Below are 24326 nucleotides of genomic sequence, written 5' to 3' on the forward strand. Positions count from 1 at the left end.
CAGGTGTGCTTATTTTTGAACAGCGAAAAAATAAAGACTTGGTCATTTTTGATTGAAACATGGTGAACAAATCAGTCACTCTGAAATTTATTTGTATTTGTATGGTTAGTTTGCAAAAGGGATTGTGAATTTTATTAATGATTCCATGGCTGCCATTTTTGTGGAGGGGAGGTATCACTCTGTATCTCTGAAGTCTCTTATAAGAGACCCAATAGTTTGTCTATTAAAATTATCAAGATCAGTGTGTTCACAAACCCCAACTAGTTTCAATGTCTCCATAGACTATCTAGCCAGTCCAAAAAACCTGCTTTCAAACAATCATGCCATCATATGTTGTTATTCTTTCATGACTATTTTATGCAACCTTTTCAACATCCTAGATTGTTCAGGCAATCAAAATGGTCTGAGTTTGAGTATATTTGTCTTTATAGAGTTAATAATTTTATGTGGAATTTTTTTTTTATATAGGTTTACTTTGGACAATTCTAGTTCAAAATAATAGAAATGTGGCCCCATTGAAGTTTATTTCATGAAAGATTTCTGGCCCATCTGAGGTTAGTTAAAATAAATTTACTTAAAATTAAAAAAGAAAAATCAAACAAAACATTAAAAGGATAACAGCGGAACATTACAATATTGTAGACAATAAAAATCACCACAAAATGGAAGTGGATAATTGGATCAGGGTGAAAGCAAAAAATTTATAATTTGAAAAGATCAAAGAAAAACAAAAAACAAGTTCACTGAATCACTCCAGCTCCCAAGAAATAAAAAGGATAAAACTGAATCAAAAAATAAATAAATAAATAAATAAATGAACATAAAAATAAAGCTTACATAAAACATAAGGAGAAAAAAGGAAAAAGGAGGAATATGAAGAAAAAAAAAAAAAAAAATCACCCTTTGCTATCAAAATTATAAAATACTCTATGTAGCTTATGATTTCAGTTAGAATGATTCAGCAAGTTTAGAAATTAACAAGATATCATGTTACCAGTCCATATTGTAAGGTAAGGACAGTGATCCCCCCCCCCACATGATTAATAAAATTCACAATCCTTTCTACAATCCAACTATATGTGCTACAAATAAACTTGTCTATGAGTTCATTTAAGTTTCTATTAGTAACGCCAAACAGTCTTTATTTTATTGCCATTCAATTACTGCAAAATTGTTTAAGATTCTGACATACACTTCTCTTGGTACTTCCGTAATGCCCCCTTTTAGTTCAATTGGAAAACTTTCCAAACCCTTTCTTTGCACACATATACAGAATACAAAATAGTTGCTCATTTTTCCATGAATGGAAAATATGTGAACAGTAGGTACATACTTTCCACTATCATCTAATTTTATTTTTTATGCTAGTATAAAGTTCTTCAAAATTAAACTGAGTTATAAAAAACAAAACCAAATAAAATGGGGGAAAAAACCTAGAGTTTTTATTTAAATAATTGTCTGAAAGTTTAGCAAATGGATAACAAGAGTTTGAACTGTGTTTAAATGAGCTTTTTGAGGTGCCAATTTATCGTCTTGAATTGACAGGTATACTTAAAACTAGTTACCTCCCCTCAAAGAAAAAAATCTTCGGATTTCAGGTATCAAATAATTTTTGACATGGATTGATAATTTGTATTATTTCATCTATTGTTCATATCTGGGATGTTATTTTCATATTTAAGCTGATGTAACCTCTGACCTTCTCTATGATCCTTAAACTCTGGAATCTATAGGACAAAATACATCTGTTCTCATCCAAGATGAGAACAACAGTCCAAATAACACAAATTATTATTCCTCATCTAAAAACTTCTAAAACAAAAGTTTATTTTCCCAATTCCCCAAAAAATAAACTGGCACAGAAAAATCTTTCAAACTACCTCCCTCTCCTTTAACATCTAGGCATAGGAAGGAGACAAGTTTAATAATTACGGTGACTTATTTGTGTAGCAATTGTTGATTCAGTTGGTTTCACATGTTCACTTTATATAAAACTTGACATATAAAACAAGATAATTCATGTCATTTAATCTGCAAGTCAAAAGCAATTTTTCAGTTATATATTAACTCCTTTCCCATTGCCATTTGAAAATCTCAATTCTTCTATTTTTAAGTCTACATAAATGGCACCAAGAAAATTATGTGAAGAAAAAAAAGGAAGGAAGGTTTGGAGAGGAAAAATATCAAAATTCAGACAGAAGCAAGGTGAAGCTAAGAATCGACAATAAAGCAACCTTTTTCATCTTAAAAAAAAAAAAAAAAAAAAAATCACCCAAATACCAATCTCTTCATATTAGATTTTTTTTTTAATTATATAAGAAACCTATAATGAGTGTAAGAAACAATTTTTCTATAGGCTAATACAGGCTGCAGCCTATCATCCCCCAAACCTGGGGCCAAACATGATGTCACTGCATTTCTAAATAGTTCCATAAACTGAAATATTAGTAACAAACTCATATTTACTTTGATTTTTTTTTTTTTTTTTGCTGTTAATATTTGAATAACAATAAACTTGTGCTTTCTTTTCTTCATACTTAGAAATTGTGTCATTTCTCATTCTCACGACAAGTTTAAAACATATTTCAACATCACAGCACAGAACGATAATAGTTTCTAATATACTGATCATGCATATGCAATAAAAGTTGTAAGGTTAACTAATTTTCCTATGGCTTTACAAAAGGACATCTCATTAATTAACTATTTTTGTTTTTATTGTTTTCAATTTTGAATGATTTTCATTTTAACAGTTTTGTTTTTAAAATATTTTTGTTCGATGCTGTGCATTTTGATGAAAACATAATTTCCGATCAATTTACTTCTGGTTAGATTTACTTGATTTTGTGACCCATTTATAAATTGTAAATTAAAAAAAATCTCTTCTTTCCATGATCAAACAAATTCGTTGGTTTCTTAATATTTTATTGATAACTAAAAAAACGATTTTGTTTTGTTTAAAAAAATTGCTATATATTTATTTCAAGTTATGCAAATATCACTAAAATATATGCGATATATCCTCATCTACCGTTAGTGAGTTTCTGTGGTCCAGAAGTAAAGCCACTGTGATCCTGGTTCCGAATTTCACTAGAATCAGCTATGATGAGCTATAAAGTGGTGAAACATGTGCCCATAATTATATTTCACAAGTAAAAAAAACAAGTATTTAAAATGGATGACAGTGAGATAGAGGGTTATTCTCATCATTTCATTTCAGTATAGTTGCATAAAAACACCTGGCCCATTAGATATTTTAAACATTATACTACGTATAGCATCATAAAATAAATAAAAAAAACTTTTTATTTTAAGTTAGAATTATTTATCCAAACAAATTAAATAAAAATAAAATCTAAATTTAAAAATAAAAAAAGAAAAGGACTTTTGAAAATAGCAACTATAGCAATAAGAACCCGTGCCTTGTTTTGAATGATGAAATGAGTGTGTGGACATTCAGCAACAACAGAAACAAGAACTGACAAAGGATTTACAGTCGGCAGCTGTCCTTATTTTTCCCTTAATTCTCACATCCAATGAGCAATGTTTTTGACAAATGGAGAAGAATTTTAGTTTTCAAAGTCAGATTTTGATTTAAGCGGATTATGCAGTGATTTGAAATCCTTTCAAATATTCACTATCATTCAATTGTCAATCTATGTTTCATTGACCCTTATCCTCAAGAAATTTTTAGCTTTGATAAGTGGTATCTCATTGGGGCAGTTTTCAATAAATAGGCTGGGTGTTAGAATCCAAAGAAGAGAATGGCAGATATAGCAAATTAACAATGAACATTGGTAGGTGATATAAAGGTCTAAAATATAACAAATGAAAGAATGGAGATAAATAAGACAATGTGGAAATAAATTCAGAAAAATCTTGAAAGAATTTACTATCATATTTGATTTAAAAAAAAAAGTACATTGAATTTTGTGTATGAAAAATGAAGGAAATAAAGCTGCTTCTTTGGAAATGAAATTCTATTGCTGAGACCCTCGACGTTCCTTTCTCCTTGCCTTTCAAATACGAGACAATTATTTTCACTTCTTTCTTTTAGAAAAACAAGTTCTGATATGGTTTTTAGGAATGTTAGCTATATTGTCTCTTAAATAATGAATCATAAAAAAAAGTCACAACATATTTTAGCAAATAAATAAAAGACAGCTCAGCAAAAAAATTCAGTTTTGTTTAATCAAATAATTAAAACTGTTTACTGAAATTAATAGGAAAAGATAATTTCAAAAATTTAATCAAAGTAATTTGTATAGGGTTAAATCAAACACTTTAGAAAATCGATACTTGCAACAAAGTGTGAAACCAAAGCCATTCATGTCCTTTGACAAAGAACAAGGCACTAAAAACTACCTGACAAGCATTTATTAGACTTTAATGATTTTTTTAAAATAAATAAATGGTCATGATAGGTTCTAGTGAAATATTGGAGTTATCTTGCTTTTACTGGTATTTGGCTGATGGATAGAAACTATACATTTAGATGGACTATTATTGCATTATTTTTTTTTTTTTATCATTATTATCTAAACTTTTTTCTAATACTAGGGAATAAGAAAAAAATCATACAGCTATTAATATTTATATTTTGTAATAATATTTTTTCTATTTTTTTATAAGTTAATGATTTTTTAGCAATATTCTCTCTACATACATATATGAAGCTATGTAAATATACTAATAAAGCAATTTGAATTATGACAGAAAAGATAAAGCATAACCATGATATTTGCTAAGCTTGGTTATTCTTAATTCATGGAGTCCCAGATCACATGGCAATGGGGCAACCAGTCAATAGTTGATTGAGCAAATAGAAAAAAGAGTGAGTAACAAGTTCACTTCCCTTTTGTTTTGACCACATAAGCAACAACATTGTCCACTGTTCCTATCCATCCAAACAAATTTTATGACATGCAGTCAGTTTCCCCTCTATCTTTTAGACAAGATCTCTACATATATTTGTACGTTTGATTATCAAATAATCATGCCTTAGAAAGTTTGACATGTGCGTATATGAGTATATTAAACACGTTATATTTAATACTTTTTTGTAGCTTTGTTTATGTGTAAGAACAATCAAGAAATTGATATTAGTAATAAGATGTGTTTTGTGAGAAAGTTAATTGAAAAATCTGATCTTTGAAAAATATAATGAAAATATTAAATTAAATATTATCATTACTAATCATCCGGCCTTGATTGAGAAAATTAATTTTAACCATTCAATAAGGCAATCAAGTGGTTAGTTCTGATTTTTTTTTTTTTTTTATAAAAACAGAAAAAAATGTCTAAAAAGTCTGCAATATTTTATATAATTATTTACATATATTTATTTACTATTTAACTATTTTCAAAGGACTATTTTCTTTTTGTAACATATAAAGTTATCCTGTTGGATTTTCAAAATTAGACCAAAATAGCAATCTGTCTACCATATTTGGTCTATTTTGTTGTTATACTTCCTGCCACTATTCTATTGACACAGATATATTTTATTTTGCTTTTTCCTGAAAATATTTTCCCCTATACAGCAGAACAAATTAAAGGGAAGTTATTGTGTGCAATTATACTCTCTTTAGTTCTTAAAATAAGTATATAAATTAAACTGTGCAATTTCAGTTAGTATCTGTGCATGTTTCTCATCTCCATATTAATTACACTTTATTATTTGTTATTAAACAATTAGTGTCAAGTACTAAAAGAAACATTGTAAAAATTCCCATTTCACAACGTTTCTAAAGTCATCTAAATTTCTATTTTTTTTTGTAATCAAATCGGTAATTTTTCTTTTACTCTTGGAGAATAATAGATAGTATGCTTCTGACTTTTTTAGATAAGGATTGATTATCAATATTATTCAGATTCTTTGGACTATTATTCTCATCTTGAGTGTTATTTTCATGTTTCAGTCAATGTAACTTCCAAACTTCTTCAAGTGTGTACTGTCGAACTCTGGAATCTACACGAAACATTAACGTAACGCTTTATCTAATCCATACTCTTATTTTGTCAGCTATGGCTGGGTAGAATTTGCAATTGTATTTGTCGGCTGCCCTGAGGATTGAACTTTTAACTTCAAGAAGAGTGTAACTTACAACTAAATTTTACCAAATACTTTATCCACTGCACCACAGGTTTGTATGAACACTGGATATGTACAGTTAAATTTAAAGATTGAACAAAACTAAAATCTACTTATTTATTTTTTATTTTTTTTTTCAAAATTTATTTGTACTGTTGATAACAAAAAGCAACAGCAGAAGTTTAACCATCATGGCCAAAGTTAAAAAAATCACCAAAGTGTAACAAGGACTGACAGATAGAGCCAGTAATGAAAATATCATGTCTACATTTTACAACTTAGTTAAACCCAGAAATGCAGGATCGAGAAGGTAAAAAAAAAAAAAAAAAAAAAAAAAAAATGGAGATCAGAAATTACAAACCGTATTAAAAAAAATAAAAATAATATGGTTATCACTCAAAATAATGCATTTACTGCAACAAGTCACCCACTTTCTAGAAAATCTAATAATCAGCAAAATTAGTCAATGTAAAGCAAACATTCCAGAAAAAGAAAACAAAAGAAAAGAAAAAAAACAAACAAGAAAGAAGAAAAAAACGAAAAAAACAAAACAAAAAAAAAACAAGACATGACAAAAACAACAAGCAAACGATAAACTCGGAAAATACAAAGGAAGGAATAAATACAATAACAATGTGTATATATATATATATATATATATATATATATATATATATATATAAAAGGAAGGGTAGAAAATGATGGCAGTGTGATATACAAACATTACTCTTGATTTAAAGGGAATAGGAAAATATATACTGGAATGTTGTGACATATGCAAAGTGTTGGTCAATGTTTCAATGCTTCTATATTGTGCAAAGAATTTTTCAAAGCAAGACTTTTTTTCAGACTAGCATCAAATAACTTTGATGACCTCATTTGAAACTATATCTTAAAATATTATATAAACTATGGAGGAGAAATTAGCACTATTGTTTTTCTTTGTGAAATTTATCAAAATCTATATTTGTTACAAAGGACATCTGAAAAACGATATTTTGTGTAATGCCTACATGAAAAAACAAAATTCTTTATTATGCTAGTCTTTAATTATATTAATCTTTATCTTAAATTCAGACATAATTTGTTCAGTATAAAACATTACAACATAAATAAACTACAAATTATATATAACTAAAATTCTTTCATCAATATTCTTTAAATTAAATATAAATGCATACAATAAACTACCATAAAAAGGAAATGTTTCACCCCCCCCCAACCAAATCTATATAATTTATTTCATTTCAACCTTTCAAAATTTTCATTTTAATTTTTAAGCCTGGTAAATGTTTATAAAGTCGTCAGGTTAGGTAAATATGTAAAACTTAGCATGATTTATCAGGATCTGTTAAATAATAATCTATCACACAAAGAAAAAAAAAATGGATATTCGCTTCACAAGCAGGCTAATTTATTAGAAATAAAAGATAACTTTAGCTGCCCCTCACAAAACAAACATTTAGCACTATTTTAATGAAAACTGAAAACTACATGAAAACTGATCAAATATTAATTAAATCCAGTAAAACTAATTAAACATGACAAACACTTTAAAATCAAGAATTCTGATAAAAAGGTTGTTTCTTTAGAATCAGCATGTGATAAAAAAAAAATAATTCTAATTGCTACTTTTTTTTAAGTAATCCAATTTTTCGTACAGCTCCTCCAATTGTGATAAACTTATAGAATCTCAGTTCATATCAATAACAAACAAGTAGTTTTTATTTTAATTTAATTGCATTATGGATGCCAGCCATTCTATTTGCGTCTAACTGATTGCACTTTTATGTTGGATTCCTTGAAAACCTATTTTTTTTAATTAAAATTGAATAATTTATTAAAATATAAATAATTTTTCTTATTTGCTTTTATGATCATTTTCTTATTTTGAATATTACATAACTAAAATTAAAAATAGTGACTGCTGCTTTGTGTTGTAATTTAATACAGAAGTAATAAATATTGCTAATAGTTCTAATGCTATCATGTATTAAATATAATTTAAATATAAACGCAAGTATAGTGGAATTACTGGTAGTTTGAGAGAGGATAACCAATTTGTGTGCAAGAAGTGCAAGATAATGAAGATGGAATGAAATTTCAGATGTCGAGAAAGTATCTCTTGATGGAGAAGCTATTGAGGTTGTCAAGAAATTTTGCTACTTTGGTGAAACAGGTGTTAGTATGATTGCAGGAATTATTAGTGGATCGACTAGGTTCATGGAACTTCTGCCATTACTGAGGTCAGAGTGTTACCACTGTCGACCAAGAGAAGAGTCTATTGAGAATGTGTATGCAGTGTGATGATGTATGGAAATGAAACCTGGCCAGTGAGGGTTGAGGACATGCATTGCATGGAGAGAAATGATATGAGAATGATACAATGGATGTATGTGTTTTAAAGACAGGCGTAGATCTGATAACCTCAGAGGAATATTAAATTTAGAGAATAGAGAGAGATGTATGCAAAAAAGTAGATGGCGAGACCACATTGAAAGAATGTATGAGAGTTTTTGGGTTAGCAGACGTAGAACCATTGAGGAAGTATGTTCAGTTCACAGGAGAGGGCCAAGGAAAACACTGGGGAGAGAATAATAGGTTTTTTTTTCATCTCTCTTTCCTTCAAGTTAATTTCTTGAAGGAAAGAGAGATGAAAAAAAAGACCTAACTAACAGAGGTTACATATTTTTTTTTTATTGGAATCCTTCACGATGAATAATTTGTGTATTTATTTATTTATTTGTGGACTGTTATCCTCATCTTCATAGTTGCTGTTGTTTCGGCCAACTTTGGGATCCATGGCGCAGTAGATAGAGGCATTGCATCTCTATAGTTCCAGGTGAGCATTATCTGAAGATAGCAGTTTCAATCCTACCCGAATCAGGCCAGAGGTTTAGTTGGCCAAAAACATGGCGAGACAACAACTATGGAAGGCAGTAATTACTGGGAATGCAGTTACAAGACTAAGCATTCCTATCCAGTTGTGGTTAATCACCTGAAGAAGGCCAGAGGATAAGTCGGGCAAAACGTGGTTAACCAACAAGAACTATGAAGATGAGGATAACAGTGTACAAATAAATAAATATAGATAGATTAGTTTAAAAATAAATTTCTTAAAGCCATATAACACATACCAGTGTGTAAAAGCAATATGTAAAGCAAATGTGTAAACTTATGATAACGAAAATAATTATATTTCTGAATCTTTTTAGATGAGAATAGATTATTCGTATTTGGATTCTTTGAACTACTGTTTTCATCTTGGGTGGTATTCTCACAACATTTTAATCAATGTAACCTTTGACCTTCTCCAGGTGTATCTTGTTAAACCCGAGAATCTGCAGGGAATTCCAAATGGATAGTATGCTCTTGTTCCATCAGCTATGACTGAATATAAGTTCTAAGTAATTCACAATTGTATTTTGAGCGTCACTCACACTGAGGATTGAACCTTTAATCTCCAGAAAAGTGTAACTTACAAATGGAGAAAGTCGGAGGTTACATTGACTGAAATGCTGTGAAAATAATACTCAAGATGAGAACAGTAGTTTGAAAAATCCAAATAATATGAATTATTAATTGTTATTGAAATGCACTCAGATTCTTAAAGTTTATCACTAATGGATTAATCATGCAATAAAAAATTGAATTATTAAAAAAAAATTTTTTTTTTTTTTCATGGCTGTAAATAAATGGAAAAGTTTTTATGTATTCAAGATTATGAGGAATGGAAAACACAAATGGTTTATAAGGAATAAAACAAATTATACTGACTTATTTTTAGAAAGAGGTCACATTAATACTGATGGAGGCAATATCGAAGAATACATGAATATTGATGATTTATTGTCTTGAGATATTCCTTAGGGCATTTATCAATAATCTGGTGGCGCCCATCTACTTGCCAGGATTTTTTTTTTTTAAACATTCACAAAATTCAGAAAAAGAAAATATATTAGCCAGGTATTATCTTCAATGGTTCAACCTTGAAAAAGCAAACCTCAATCTTTTTGATCATCAGCAAAATTTTTGTTTACATGAAATATTAAACTCAAATACTTTTATAAACATGTTTTAAAATAATATTTAAAAAAAAGGTTCTTGTGCAGAATTTACCCTATATTAAAAAACAAAAATAAGATCAAATTTTACAAATATCAGAAAAGTAACTATTTTGTCCACCATTTTGAACACAAAAATCTAAAAAAGATTACTCAACAATAATTTGAAACTTACAAAATTTATGTTGTAATGCTTACAAATTCCCATCAATTGTTTTAAAAACGATTTTCTTTAAAAAATTCAACTACTTTAACAAATTATTTAATTTTTGGGATATGATATTTTTGTCACATCGTGGCTACATATATCATAAATTTATTTTTATTTTTCAATATAGGGGAATTCTGGACATGGACCAAAAAAATGTTAAATATTTTTTAATCTATTATTTTGGTAATAATAGTGTTAATAAAGCCAGCAATAAAACTGTTTTTAATGTTTTACTTTTCAACAATGAGTACAGTTGATTATTTTTTTTTTAATAAAAAAAATCTTTTTATGCTTCAAGGTTGAAAATAACCATTCAAGATAAAAACTTAGCTGTAATATTTATTTATTTATTTTAATTTACAAAGATAAATTCAAACTGAATAACCTTAAAAATAAAACCAGAGAAAAGAAAAAAAATAAATGATAAAAATTAAAATAAAGCGAAAAGAGTGAGTGCCCTATTACTTCCAGAAATAAATTGTTACAATAAAAATATATCAACAATATCTTAAATTCTTTTAAAAAGTGGAATATAGACAAAAATAATTTTGTAATACACACACACACTCCTCTACTTTTATCTGATTGAAAGTTTAGTTGAAAGAATAGATGGGCTTATATCGGGTGTAAAATATTGACTTAATAATAAAATCATTGAGATTTATTGGAAAAGGATATAAAGTTACTAAGAAAAATGAAAACCAAATATCTTAAAACCAATAATTCTGGAAATAGAGACAATGGAAATAAAATAAAAATATTAAAATGACTAAATATTAAAATTACAAATGAGAAAAAAGTTTAATTTATTAAATAACATTTGAATTAATAATAATGTTGAATTAAATTTACAAAATTAATTTTAATTACTTAGATAGTCAAGATAAGCTATACAATTTTATAACTGTTTTATTCATGACATTATGCACTTTTGATTCAGTACATGCATTTAACACATACTGATGATTTCGATAATATTCTCATATCTCTCTCTCTCTCTATATATATATATATATATATATATATATAGAGAGAGAGAGAGAGAGAGAGAGAGAGAGATGGAAATAAACATACATAATTATACTAACATAATATTAAAAAAAAAAAAAGAAAAAAAAACACATTTACCTACACCTAGGTTTAAAATAGGTCAGATCACTAGATATCTATGCTTCCCGCTAAAAAAGCACACACAAAGGAAGGGTTGAACCTAAGGTCAACTGGGCCTTTGCCCTGTAAGTGCCTGCCCATTTTCTGATTAGGAAGGGCGCAGTGGAAACTAGGAAGCTGATTGGCTAACTAAAAACTCAATAGAATGTGCGTATATAAAAACGCGAGACAACTACAACTCTTCGCATAAGCCTGACGAATCCTAGCATGGATGAAATGCGGAATATTCTGTGTAGCTTAATTAACATATATATTTTTATAACTTACTACCTAGCTCTACCTATTATTGAGCACTTTTGAAGTAAATACTTAATGTTTACGCATAAAATTATACTTTCGTATATTAATTTATGTGATTAAATGAAGTAGTCATATATATATCTATATGTTGCTGAATGTGCTTATTGTGTGTGCACGTTTGTGCGAAAGTGTATTGAATGAAAGATGAGGAATAAAAGTTATATATAATTTTATTATATCATCAGAACAATAAGGATAAGTCAAGGGGAAAATTAATAAAAAAACCTCTTTAGGCTATGACATTTCGAAGCTAAATGCTTCTCATCAGAAGAGAAGGGCTAGAATTATACAAAATGCAAATATAATAACATTTAGATATAAAACGAGAATAAAAGAATAGGACAATATAGTAAAAATAATTAAAAGTAAGTAAAATATATAGGGGTAAATCAGAAGGGTTATTATATATGTAGGTAATAGTAAAACATTATTTGAACATGTTTCTAATCCCATTTTCTTCATTTTCAGATTGTTTTATTTATTTATATATGTATTTCTATATCCCGTATTTACTGTTTCTATCTCCTCTTCTTCTTTTTTCACTTTCTCATCTGTCTTCCCCATTTTTTGTTCTTTCCTCTTATTATCAGCTCTTCTTTAATGATTCCTGTTAGTTTATTGTGGTCTCTCTATATATGTCTTTCCACTATTACCTACACATATACTACCCTTCCGATTTATCCTTATATATTGTATTTACTTTTAATTATTTTTACCATATTCTCCTATTCCTTCATTCTCATTTCGTATCTAAATGTTATTAAGCCAGTTTTTTTGTTTTTTTTTTATATTTACATTTTGTATAATTCTGGTCCTTCTCTTCTGGTGAGAAGCATTTAGCTTTGAAACGCCATGGCCTAAAGAGTTTTTTTCTTCTTAATTTTCCCCTTTACTTTTCCTTATTGTTCCAATGATATAATAAAGTTAAATATAACATTTATCCTCATTTTTCATTTAATATATTTGTTTGCTCCTCTGTTAGTGTTGAGCTTTTATCTATAAAAACTTTGCTTTGTTAAAGATTTACTCTTTGATAACATATATATATTTATGATATGCATATTCAGCAGCAGGATATGTTTAATATAGAATTTCTCTTAGCAAGTGGTTGTACACTAGGAAGGGAGTATGGATCACTAAGATTATGGATTTAATTTAAAAATTTATTTATTTTTTATTTAAAAATAATTTTTTTATTATAATGGAGAGGTACTTGCATAGTTTAATCAAGAAATTGAAAAATTAAAATATCAGAAAAAAGGTTATATTGTACGTATCTGTTTTGGACTGATAATCTAAAAAAAAAAAAAAAAAAAAAAAAAAAAAATTTCACTTAATTAGATTGAGTAGTTTTTTTTATAGCGTAAAAACATGTTTCCATGATAGTGCAATAAAGACATCTTTGAATTTTTTGAACATGCCACAGGGAGATAACTCAGTTTAAAGAGCTGACACTTCCTCCCCATCTTTAATACCAGCTTTTCTTCCTAAAAATCGAAACATGACTACCTTTTGCTCAATATCATAAATTGTTTTTTTCACTGTAAAAAAAAAAAAAAAAAAAAAACTACTTGATCAGATTAAGTGAAATTTTTTTCCAGAGAACTTCATTCCATAACAGATACATACAATATAACTTTTTTTTTTTTGATATTTTCATTATTTAATGTCTTGATTAAACTGTACAAGTACCAATGGAGATTTTCTACACATACCAAAACTAAATATTAAATAACATCAGTCATATTTAACTACCCTAATAAATACATGTGATTAATGTTGTTTGATAGCATGTTTCTTTTAAATAATGCGTTCATTTTGATACAAACATACAGATCTGAAATCTCTATTACTGTAAAATAAATAATGTGAAGTATTTCAATAGAATCCATAGTTTTAAGTTAAATGCTTAGTTAAACCTTGACTACAAAAATAGAATTCTGTAAGAAAAATTTGACTCACTTATTTGTTAAAACATAAATTGATATAAAATTTTCAAAAGTGCACCTAATATTGCTAGAAAATATTTAAAAAAGCCTAACATTTGTTTAAAAATTTTAATAGATATTATTATATTTGTTCAAAGTAAAATTAAAATAAAACAACCAAATTTCTGCATTTCTCTCTTTATTTGCAATATATAGATATATTTGCACAACATATTACTGCAGTTTCATGACTGGTTAAATTGCCAGAGGTTCTCCAAAATGTCTAAACATTTGAATAAAATTTCAAACTAAGCTAAAATGTAAATTGTAACTGTACTTTTCAAATGTATGTGAAATCATATGCTATCACCTGATAATATTTTCAAATGTGATTTCGCTATTTACTCGTCATAACTTTAAATAATAAAGATAAATGTGTCTCCTTAATATTTCACATTTAAAATAAAAAATGAATAGAGATCTATGACATTTAATTTTTTGAAATTAAAATTATATATGAAAAGAAATCATATTTAAGAACATTTTCAAATAACAAGGAGTAATTACATAACGTCACATACATTTGTAAAAAAAGTTCATAAATGTTTTGATTTAGTTTGAATTTTTTTCAAATATTTGACATTGACACTTCTAATGATTGGCCAGCTGTGAAGTAGAAATTATTATTTTATCTCATAGGATCAGCGAATCTCTCGACAAAGGCTTCATTTCTAGGGCAATTGCTCTTGACATATCAAAGGCCTTCGATAAGGTTTGGCGTAAAGGCCTACTACACAAGATTTCCAGCTACGGTATAACTGGAAATGTTTTCTCTATCATTAAGTCATTTCTCTCAGATAGGCTCATAAGAGTAGTTGTTGATGGGCAGAAATCAGAGGCCCACAGTATTAATGCTGGAGTCCCTCAGGGGTCCATACTGGGCCCAACTCTCTTCCTGATCTACATCAATGATCTCCCAAAACACATACTAAAAGCTTTCGTTGACATCTATGCTGATGACACGACCATTTATGGCAACACATCAAAGGCCGTAAATGATGATGTTCTCTCTGATTCTCTCTCCTCTGATCTTGAGCGCATGGTACAGTGGGGAAAGAGGTGGCTGGTTACCTTTAATGCACCTAAGACCAAGCTCCTATCTCTACATCATAAACGCTCTGATCCCCATCTGGCATCAATTGAAATGGATGGCTCTCGTCTAAGGGAGGCCCCAGGCTTTGATAAGCTCCTGGGTTTGACCTTTACACCCGATCTTAAATGGAACACATACATCAAGTCTGTGGCCAAGGTTGCTGGGAAAATGGTGGGATCCTTCTACCGCTCCAGAAGATATCTCACTAATGATGCAATTCTCTATCTATATAAGAGCCAAGTACGTCCAAAGATGGAGTACTGCTGCCACATCTGGGCGGGGGCTGCTAAAAACAGCCTATCCTGCCTTGACAGAGTACAAAATAGACTCTGTGGCTTGGTGGGGGATGCCCTTTTCTCTACTCTGCAACCTCTTTTCCACAGAAGAGACGTAGCGAGCCTGTCATTGTTCTATCGTTATTTCCATGGCAGGTGCTCGTTTGAACTCCATTCTCTGGTCCCCCCTTGCCAATCTTTCTCAAAAAACTCCCGACTAGCTGAAACCACCGTCAATAATTTTCCCCACTCCCTATCTGTGCCTAAATCAAAACGTAGATACCATAAACAAAACTTCTTTCTTAGAACTGCACGCCTGTGGAACTCTGTTCTGCTTGCCTGTTTCCCTCCCGACTTCAACCTGGATGTCTTCAAGTCCAACACAAACAAATTCCTGATGAACCGCCCCCTCCAAGTAATGACACCTTACCAATTCTCCAATACTATTGCTACACTATCCCTTTGATTACTGTACACACAATAACCCTTATCCCTGAGTGGCCATTGGGCCTTGATATGTGGTGAACTCCATGTAAAAAAAAAAAAGAATAAAAAAGCTCTATCTGAAAGAATATCAAGCCTTTTACATTTCTTGAATATATATTTAATAAAAAAAAACTTGTTTATTTTTCTAGTTTATATTAAAAGAATAACTACATTGAATAAAAAAAAAATGGTTGTTGTCCAGAATTTCTCCTACATTAAAATTTTAAAAAAATATTCTATAATGTACATGCTTGTGACAAAATTAAAATATCATCTTCCAAATATCATGTAAATTGATTAAGTAATTTTATTTTTATAAAGAAAATCATTTTTAAGCAATTAATAGTAATTTGTAGGCATTACAACATAAATCTTGTGTGTTTGAAATTATTTTTAGTTATCATTGTTTTTTTTTTTTTGAGACTTTTGTTTCAAATGACAGGTTGGACAGTCATTCCTCCCAGACTCATAAAATTTGATTTTCTTATCAATTTATGTGATTTTTGGTATATGATATTTTCGTTTTATCATAGGTGCATACATTGTACTGATTTTTCTTGATTAAATGAAACAAAAATGTGAAAACAATTACCAGTAAAGCTTATATTGTTTTTTTATACTTTCTGATTTTGACATATTCATCTAGAAAGAATGGGTAGAATGAATGAGGAAGAAAAAAATTGTAAAAAGATGGAGAAAGCTTTGATGAAGAGTATCAAGAAAGAAACGTGTTTTTTTTATATTCTTTTAAAAAAAGAAAAAAGAAAAAAAAAAGAAAGAAAAATGGGCACTCACCTGATTCTTCTTCAAAAGTGGAGAGATTAGAAGAGACACCAACACCAACACGAATTGAAGATGCGTGAGTCTGACCAAAACGATTGACTCTGTCAGCACCGCGCATGCTCTTAGAAGCATTACTAGTCACATCTGGGGGTTGAGAGTAATGCTGGGCTATAAGGAGAATAGAATTAAGCAAATATTGAGCAAAAGTAACCAGTAAAATAGGGAACAGTTATAATTTGAAAAAAAAAAAAAAAAGAAAAGAAAAAAAAATTGAATTTAAATGTGTATTAGATTATTAAATTTCATTATATATATATATATATATATATATATATATAAAATTATACAAACATTAGAAACTGTCTACAGAGATCAACCAGTGTTCTGACATTAACATATCTCGATGGAACTGTAAAGTGAGGTAAGAAATTAAAAGACAATTTTAATTTCTTAAATCACTTTACAGTTTCATCATGACAACAGCAAAATGCTGGTTGATCCAAATAGACTGTTTTTAATGCTTATATAATTAATTTTTTTTATAAAAGCTTTTTGTATTTTGAAGAAAAAAAAAAAAAAAAAAAATTAGTTTTAAGTTCATGTTATCAATATATTTGAACCTATATATAAGCAAAATAAAATAAAATTATATCATAAACTAAAACTAAATAGAACACAGTAAAATCAACATGGATGCACGTGGATAAATTGATAATCTGCCTAAGAGGAAATTTATTCAGGTTTTTTCAAGATACATGTTTCAAGGAACACACAAAGTATTTATGCATACAGGTGTAAGTAGTAGTAACAGGTTGGTTGTTTGTTTTTGTTTTACGGCATATCAACCCTTTTCGGGCTATTTAATGCCGAATCCAGAGATTTTGAAGAAAAATTTTTTTTATAGAATATATTTGTTGTTTTCACGTCGGTTTCTATTTAACCCATAGTTGGGACCCTAACAGGTACTACCACTCTGGGTCAGAGTGGACCTGGGAGCAATGGTAATTAAAGGGTAGCTCCACACTCCCCAAAGCCCACAAGCTGGGGCCTCACCACTGAATATAGTTTAAGGTCATATCCAGGACCCCCATTGAGAGACTTTTACCCTCTGCAGGGGGCAGTCGGCGTATTCTAATGCCCCACCGACAGGGCCATAGTAGTAACAGGTGTCCAAAATGTGCATGAGCAGGGTGAGAAAAAGCAAAATATCAATTCATCCACACATGTCCATGTTCCACTTAGTCGGCTTTATTTCACCTTTTAATTTTAATTTACTTGTACCTTCTGTTGAATTTTTATCCTCTAAATCTATATCACATCTATATAAATGTGTGAGAGATTGGTTTCCAAAAAAAAAAAAAAAAAAAAAAAAAAATCTGCAGCTCACTATTTTGTTTAATAATTTCAGTTAGACATTTAGATGCATGTATTAGTATACCATTTTTCTCTTTAGGTATGAACCCATTTTTAACAAATGCATGACTTTAAAACATTTCTACTAGATTGTTTATTTCATCTTGAATTGTGAAAGAAAAATATTCTCCAAAAATTATCATTGCCAAGGAGAGGATAATGATAATATTAATAATACCTGCTTCTAAATGTATAACCAAAAGTTGCAGATTTCTACATTTTATTGTTTTTGTCTTCTTGTATGCAGATTCTATTCGACTATCTATACTCTGTTGCTAGTGATCTGCTTTACAGGTGTATACAACTAAAATGTATACAAAAGTAAAAATTTATAACAAAACAAATTCACTGAAAGGAAAAGAATAAAACAAAAACTATATTAATGCAGACTGAAATAATAAATCAAGGTTAGTATTGTATTTATTTAGAGTGAATAAAGACATATCATGAGTATGATATGAAATAAATAAAAAAATATATATATGCAAAAACTTGTTAATATGGTTGTTATGAAAGGATCTGAAAATATTTTAATGTGTTAATTTAATTTGAAAGAAATTTTTTTTAAATGTTAGTCTAAAATATGAGTTTTAAACATTTTTAATAAATAAGAAAAAAATGGAAAAAGAGGGGAGATAAAAAAGAGAAAAAAGTAGAAAAGGAAAGAAGGGAAGGGGAGAAAGAAGGTAGAAAAGGAAAGAGGAGAAAGGAACAGAAAAAATAAAAAAGTGAGTGAAAGAAATAGGGGAGAAATAGCATTTGGTTACCTTCTAAATTTTTTATACATTTCTTTGAAGTCATGAACAGGCAAATATTGCTATGCCTCCATTTTAACACTAAAGTTAATAGTTTTTCATTTAGAATTTACTACACACCAAATTCAAACACAGACAATGCAGTTCCTTGTTCTACTTCCCCCAGAAAATGAAAATGACTCTCCCCCATTTAAAAAAATAAAAGGTTTTCATTTATTATATACATTCAGTAGAATAAACACTTAATTTTCAATTTGACTCATGTAAGTCAGCCAAAATTTGAGGAAAAACATGACTAACAGACTAAATAGACACAAAATGTCAATCATATTTTGTTAAATATGATTGAATAAATGGTGTTAAGTACACTAAACATGTAAAAATGAATGTCAAAAAAACATTAATCGGTAAATTTTAATTTTGTTGTTAGTGTCAAGTTATTTAAAACCAAGTCGATTTTTTTTTCAGTTATCTGCAATTTTTATAGCAGAATCAAGAATAGAATTTTTTTTTCTTCTAAATTTTAAACTAGGCGCCCTACCTCTGAGATATATATGCAAAAAAATACTATTCATTATCTGGCAGTTATTAATCAAAACTAAGTATTCTTTTTAAATGTATAACTTACATCACATATGTATAATATAAACAATTTTATAAGCCAATTTTTTACATTTAAATTACTTCTCTTGAAAATTAATGAACATAATATTTTAAGAAAGGTTTTGATAATTTCTTCATTTTTTATTGAATCACCTTACTTGCTGTTAATATTAACTAATATTAACAAAACTACTAGGACAGTAAACTTACAGATGAATAATGTTGAACACTAATCAATAATAAATTGTTTATAAATAATTATGCACATTAGGTGTACAAGTAGATATGTTTGTGTTTTTACTCTAATATATATGCAATATTTAAAAAGATGTATTAATGGTTTAAATAACAATAAGCTGTTTTGATGTTCACATAGAACATAGGTGTGATAATGGAAGGATAGTTTGCATATATACTCACACAAATCTTTATTTTTCAATTATTGAATTTCGAAGAAAAATATCAAATTATGGCCGTAATATTCAAATTTATTCCCACCCACCTCTCTTCAAGTTGTATCGAGGAGAAGGATGACTGGTTATTCCTATCAGCCTCTTTGAAAAATTATTATAAAAAACAACAGAATTATTTGAAAAAAATACAGGTTTATCAACCTTCAATTATCAAGAGGTCACTAAAGAAAGAGCAAGAAATCCTTTTCTTCTTTAAATTAAAGGATTTTAAAATTGTTACAAATTGAAATTTTAAAATGATGAATATCATATTATAACAATATTAAAAGGAACAGTACACAGTTATACAATTTTTTCCAAGACTAAAATTGTGACCACTGCAATCTTTGATTCTTTAAATAAACTCATGAAAATGTAAAAAGTAGTATTCAGTAAATAACTATTGAAAATAAATTCTCAAAAATGAATTTAACTTAATGAAAATAGTTATAACTTTACAAATACAGACAATCAATTATTATAATCCAACCACTTAAGAAATAAATGATACCATTAAATTTCTTGTAGAAAAAATGAAATGAAACAAAACTGATATTAAATGATTTTTTTTTCTGGAAGGACAGGTGTCCTACTTGCAACCCTACACAGGACAATCTGCATACATAGATTTATAATTCTAATAAATAAGCAAACATTTATTATCTGTGTGTTACCAAACAAGGATTGCCAGGTAAAATGTAAATGAGTATATAATATAATCATAAGCAAATCAATCAAAACTTCCACAAAAGAAATATGTATTTTTTAAATCATTAAATATAAGAGTTTTCAATCTAATAGGTCCCACTTTGTCAACTAAGCTCCAACCCCTGTCCTATCGCCGCAATTGTATTTGTACTTGTTTTACAAATATTTTAATGGAATATACTCTGATGAAGTTGTTGCACTTGTGCTCTTTCGATATACATTTCTCCGACAAACCCATTTAGCAACAAAATCTCACCCCTTCACTGCTGAAGTCCCTAAATGCCAGGAAGCTTTCTACTCTAATAGTTTCTTCTCTTGAACAGCTATACTGGAATTCCCTTCCTGCAACCTGCTTCCCTGACTGTACCGATATGCAGAAGTTTAAATGTAATGTAAACTAACATCTTGTTAATCTTTTCTAGGCATGGTCCCAAATAGTAGCTCCTTATGTTTAAGTGGTGATATGCCTTGTTAGGGGTGAACGTGAGTAAAAAAATAAATATCAACACATATTTCCGGTATTGAAGTACCCTTCTAAGGATTGTGTATAGCATCTTGTTTGTTTAATACTGTAGTTTTAATTGTTTTGATGAATAACATTAATATTAGTATTTACATTATATTTATATATCTTAAATATTATATTAAAATATGGGGTGAGAAATTTTCCAATATTATTTCAATGAAGCTAAATATATCAGTAGAGTTTTATAATATACGAATAAGTATAGTAAATTGATTATTATGGACTATATATATATATATATATATATATATATATATATATATATATATATATATAGATATGCTTATAAATTGTTTTTTTTTGTACTGATATTCATATTAAAAACCCCTCTTTTCTATTTATTGTATTTATTTGCTTCCCCACGAAAGCAAATTAGACACAAGGTCGTTTTTAATGTGGGGTTAAACCAGCTCCCCTAAAACAAGGGCAAAAAGGGGGAACTTTGGCAGTATCCCCCCAAAAAATAGTAATTGTCTGTATGAAGGGTTTCCCCTACATTGACCAAGGACCAATTAACTTATGTGCACCATCAGCAGAATAATAATAATAATAATAATAATAATAATAATAATAATAATATTTACTAGCTAATAATAATAATAATAATAATAATAATAATAATAATAATAGCTAATTTGCATATTATTTGAAACATTTATTTTAATTAATTCCCTATTAGTTTCTTCGGTTTTCTCAGGGGATGACCGGTTTTACATGTAATTATATAAATGCAGATATTCTACATGATTTATACTTGCGTAATATTTGTGTAAAAAGTTTATAGTAAACACAAAGTTCTTTCCATATATATTCATGTATATGTATATATTTTTGTTTAAAAAATTTTTTGCTTACCAAACTTCTAGAGTTTTTGGTCTACAGACATGAAATTTCATATATAAGGCATTTGAACCCATGCAAAACTTTATATTTGGGTTTTAGCCCAGGAAAATCGGTACAAAAGTGTGAAGATAAAAAAAAAACGAAATTTGCCAGGTGAAGGTTGAACACCGGCATTACGAACATACATGCATAACGTAGTAGCTATTGGTTCATGTTTTAATTTTTAGCCTTGCAGCAAACATGTCTTCATAGCTAAGTCATTGATGACAGAAAAAATAGATCTTAAGCTAAACATCGATTCTTGGTGGTGGTGCGCAAGTCATTTTTTTTTTTTTTTTTACTTTGGAAATCATTACTATATATTGGATCCAATATAATATAATAATACGAAATCTGCATTAATCAAAATATCATATTTAAGTGCATTTTATGGCCGGGCAATGCTGGGTGCCCTGCTAGTGTGTATATATATCTGTAGTATGAAAATGAAGCTATATCAAATAAACTACACAGAGGCGTCCATGTTCCATTTGCACAGGAAATTAGTCTGATTGCTAAATATATATATTTTATATCACATAAATACACATAAGATGACATATGTATGTAGATATTTAGTATTTGCTTCAACTTATGTGTGTATTATATATATATATATATATATATATATATATATATATATATATATTTATATATATATTGTGAATATAATGATTCAGTTATAACTTAAAAATTAATTCTAAAAAAAAAAAAGTTTTACTTTTATTAAAAATTAGTAAAAATACATCCTGTTAATCTATGGGGAAAATGAAAAACAATCATCTCAAATTTGAAGTCAATTTGATTGAACAAGGATGAGAATTTACAAAAAGCATGGTTTCCAAGAGAAATGAACATTATAAATAACACAATCCTTGGAAGACCAAGCTATAGCAAAATATAGATAATCTCTAAAAGGGAACATCTATCCGTAAAAGAGTCCTTGGATATAAATGCAAATCATAACAGAATCAAGTGTTAGCTTCAGTCACTTGGAATTGAACTTTAAAAGAACGGGGGGGGGGATAAAAATGTACAAATTACATACTGACCATTGAGATTATTCATAAAAGAAAAGAATCTCCCAAACTCCAACACAAGATTAAAAAGATTTGTTGATGGATATCCCAGGTAGATTTATAATTCCACTTGTGGCTTAAGAAACAAGTAGCAAAATCAGAAAATACAGCAATTTATGCCTGGCGGTAGGTAATAAGTGCTAAGTAAGTACAAAATTCAGAATGCAATGGCTAATAGTATGTGCGTGTGTGCATGTGTGAGAGATCAAAGGTTATGTGGAGGTAAAGCTAGGACTTCACCATTATAGACTGTATATTAGTATCTTTATGGTGAGGGGAGGGCATGGTTTTCATTAATATCAATCCTAGGGTTTATGGAGATGGTTGGTAAGGCTACAACCTGAATAGAGAAATCAATATTTGTAGAAATATCAGATAAAACTGATTATAAGAACGGGAATGGTGATGGTGGGGGTCTACACTATGCAAATAATGAATTAGTAGGTTTGTGATGACTTTTTTTTGTTTGTTTTTGTGACAAGATACAAATAATAATGTAGAATATATTAACAGAAAAGAAACAAAAATAGTTCTTTTACTGCCAGAAAATTATTATGATGCTGATGCTGTAATGAAACGGCATGAATTAATCCATCTCTAATGAAGCTTCTACTGTTTACAATGAGTGGACGTCAAACACTGATTTACTTGTTATTTCAAACAAAAATCGAATTCAGCCTTTGCCAAAATTACATAAAGCACTTATATGTATGACAAAGTAACCAAAAAAACAAAAGAGTCTGTAGAGAAGTATCCCACCACCACTCCACCAAAGGGAGATGAGGGAGTTGTGCAAAGGTCTGCACTCTGATTCCTTTTCATCTTGAAAGCTTTACAAAACCTGGAATTGGGTCAAACGACAAAGAGTCTTTGTGCTTTTAAAAATACACATAATTCGTCATGTTTGGTTTAACATGCTGGCATGTGTCGGACAGCTTTAAGAAATTGTCTTCTAAACCAACCTATCTCAGACTAAGTCTTTATCCCTCTTTTCCTCATATTCATCGTTACCACTTCCTCCGGTGCTACCTTTAGCTTTTCTCTGTGAGCTAATAGCTAACCAAAAATGACAGGTTAGGGTTATCACCAAAGAATAGAAAATATAAGTTTAAACAACATTAAGACAGGTTCTATAGATGCGTCAGATAGAATAAGCAGTAAGTGTTGAGAAAGAAGGAAGGAAGGAAGGGAGAGAGAAACAAGTATAAAAAAGAACAATTTAAAAAGACCATTGTGAATATACATAGTTGTCATTGCAACTGCTACTGGATTAATATTATTAGACTGGGATAATGTTCAGAAATGCTAGACAAATGTACAAGATTATAAATTACTAAACTTTTTAGCCTGCTAAAAATGAGCAAAAGTTATAGCCGTTGACTTAGAATGAGTGCTTTATGCCAAATTGATAGTTGACTATGGCTAAACGTGTGCTTATTTTTGC

At 28.9% G+C, this 24326-nt stretch overlaps 1 protein-coding gene across 50 annotated transcripts in view; it reads right to left on the reverse strand.

Annotated features, from left to right (window-relative positions):
• LOC145285972 (disco-interacting protein 2 homolog C-like) overlaps positions 1 to 24326 on the reverse strand; it is a 421962-nt gene that overhangs the window by 109571 nt on the left and 288065 nt on the right. For all 50 annotated transcript variants that reach the window (XM_080134543.1, XM_080134534.1, XM_080134527.1 and 47 more), the window contains one exon: positions 16477 to 16632. In XM_080134543.1, coding sequence (XP_079990669.1) covers positions 16477 to 16632 — 156 coding nt within the window. The remainder of the gene's footprint in view (positions 1 to 16476; positions 16633 to 24326) is intronic.

This window comes from Euprymna scolopes, chromosome 10, assembly GCF_053919585.1.
Source record: "Euprymna scolopes isolate OS-2025 chromosome 10, ASM5391958v1, whole genome shotgun sequence".
In the NCBI taxonomy this organism is placed as follows: domain Eukaryota; kingdom Metazoa; phylum Mollusca; class Cephalopoda; order Sepiida; family Sepiolidae; genus Euprymna; species Euprymna scolopes.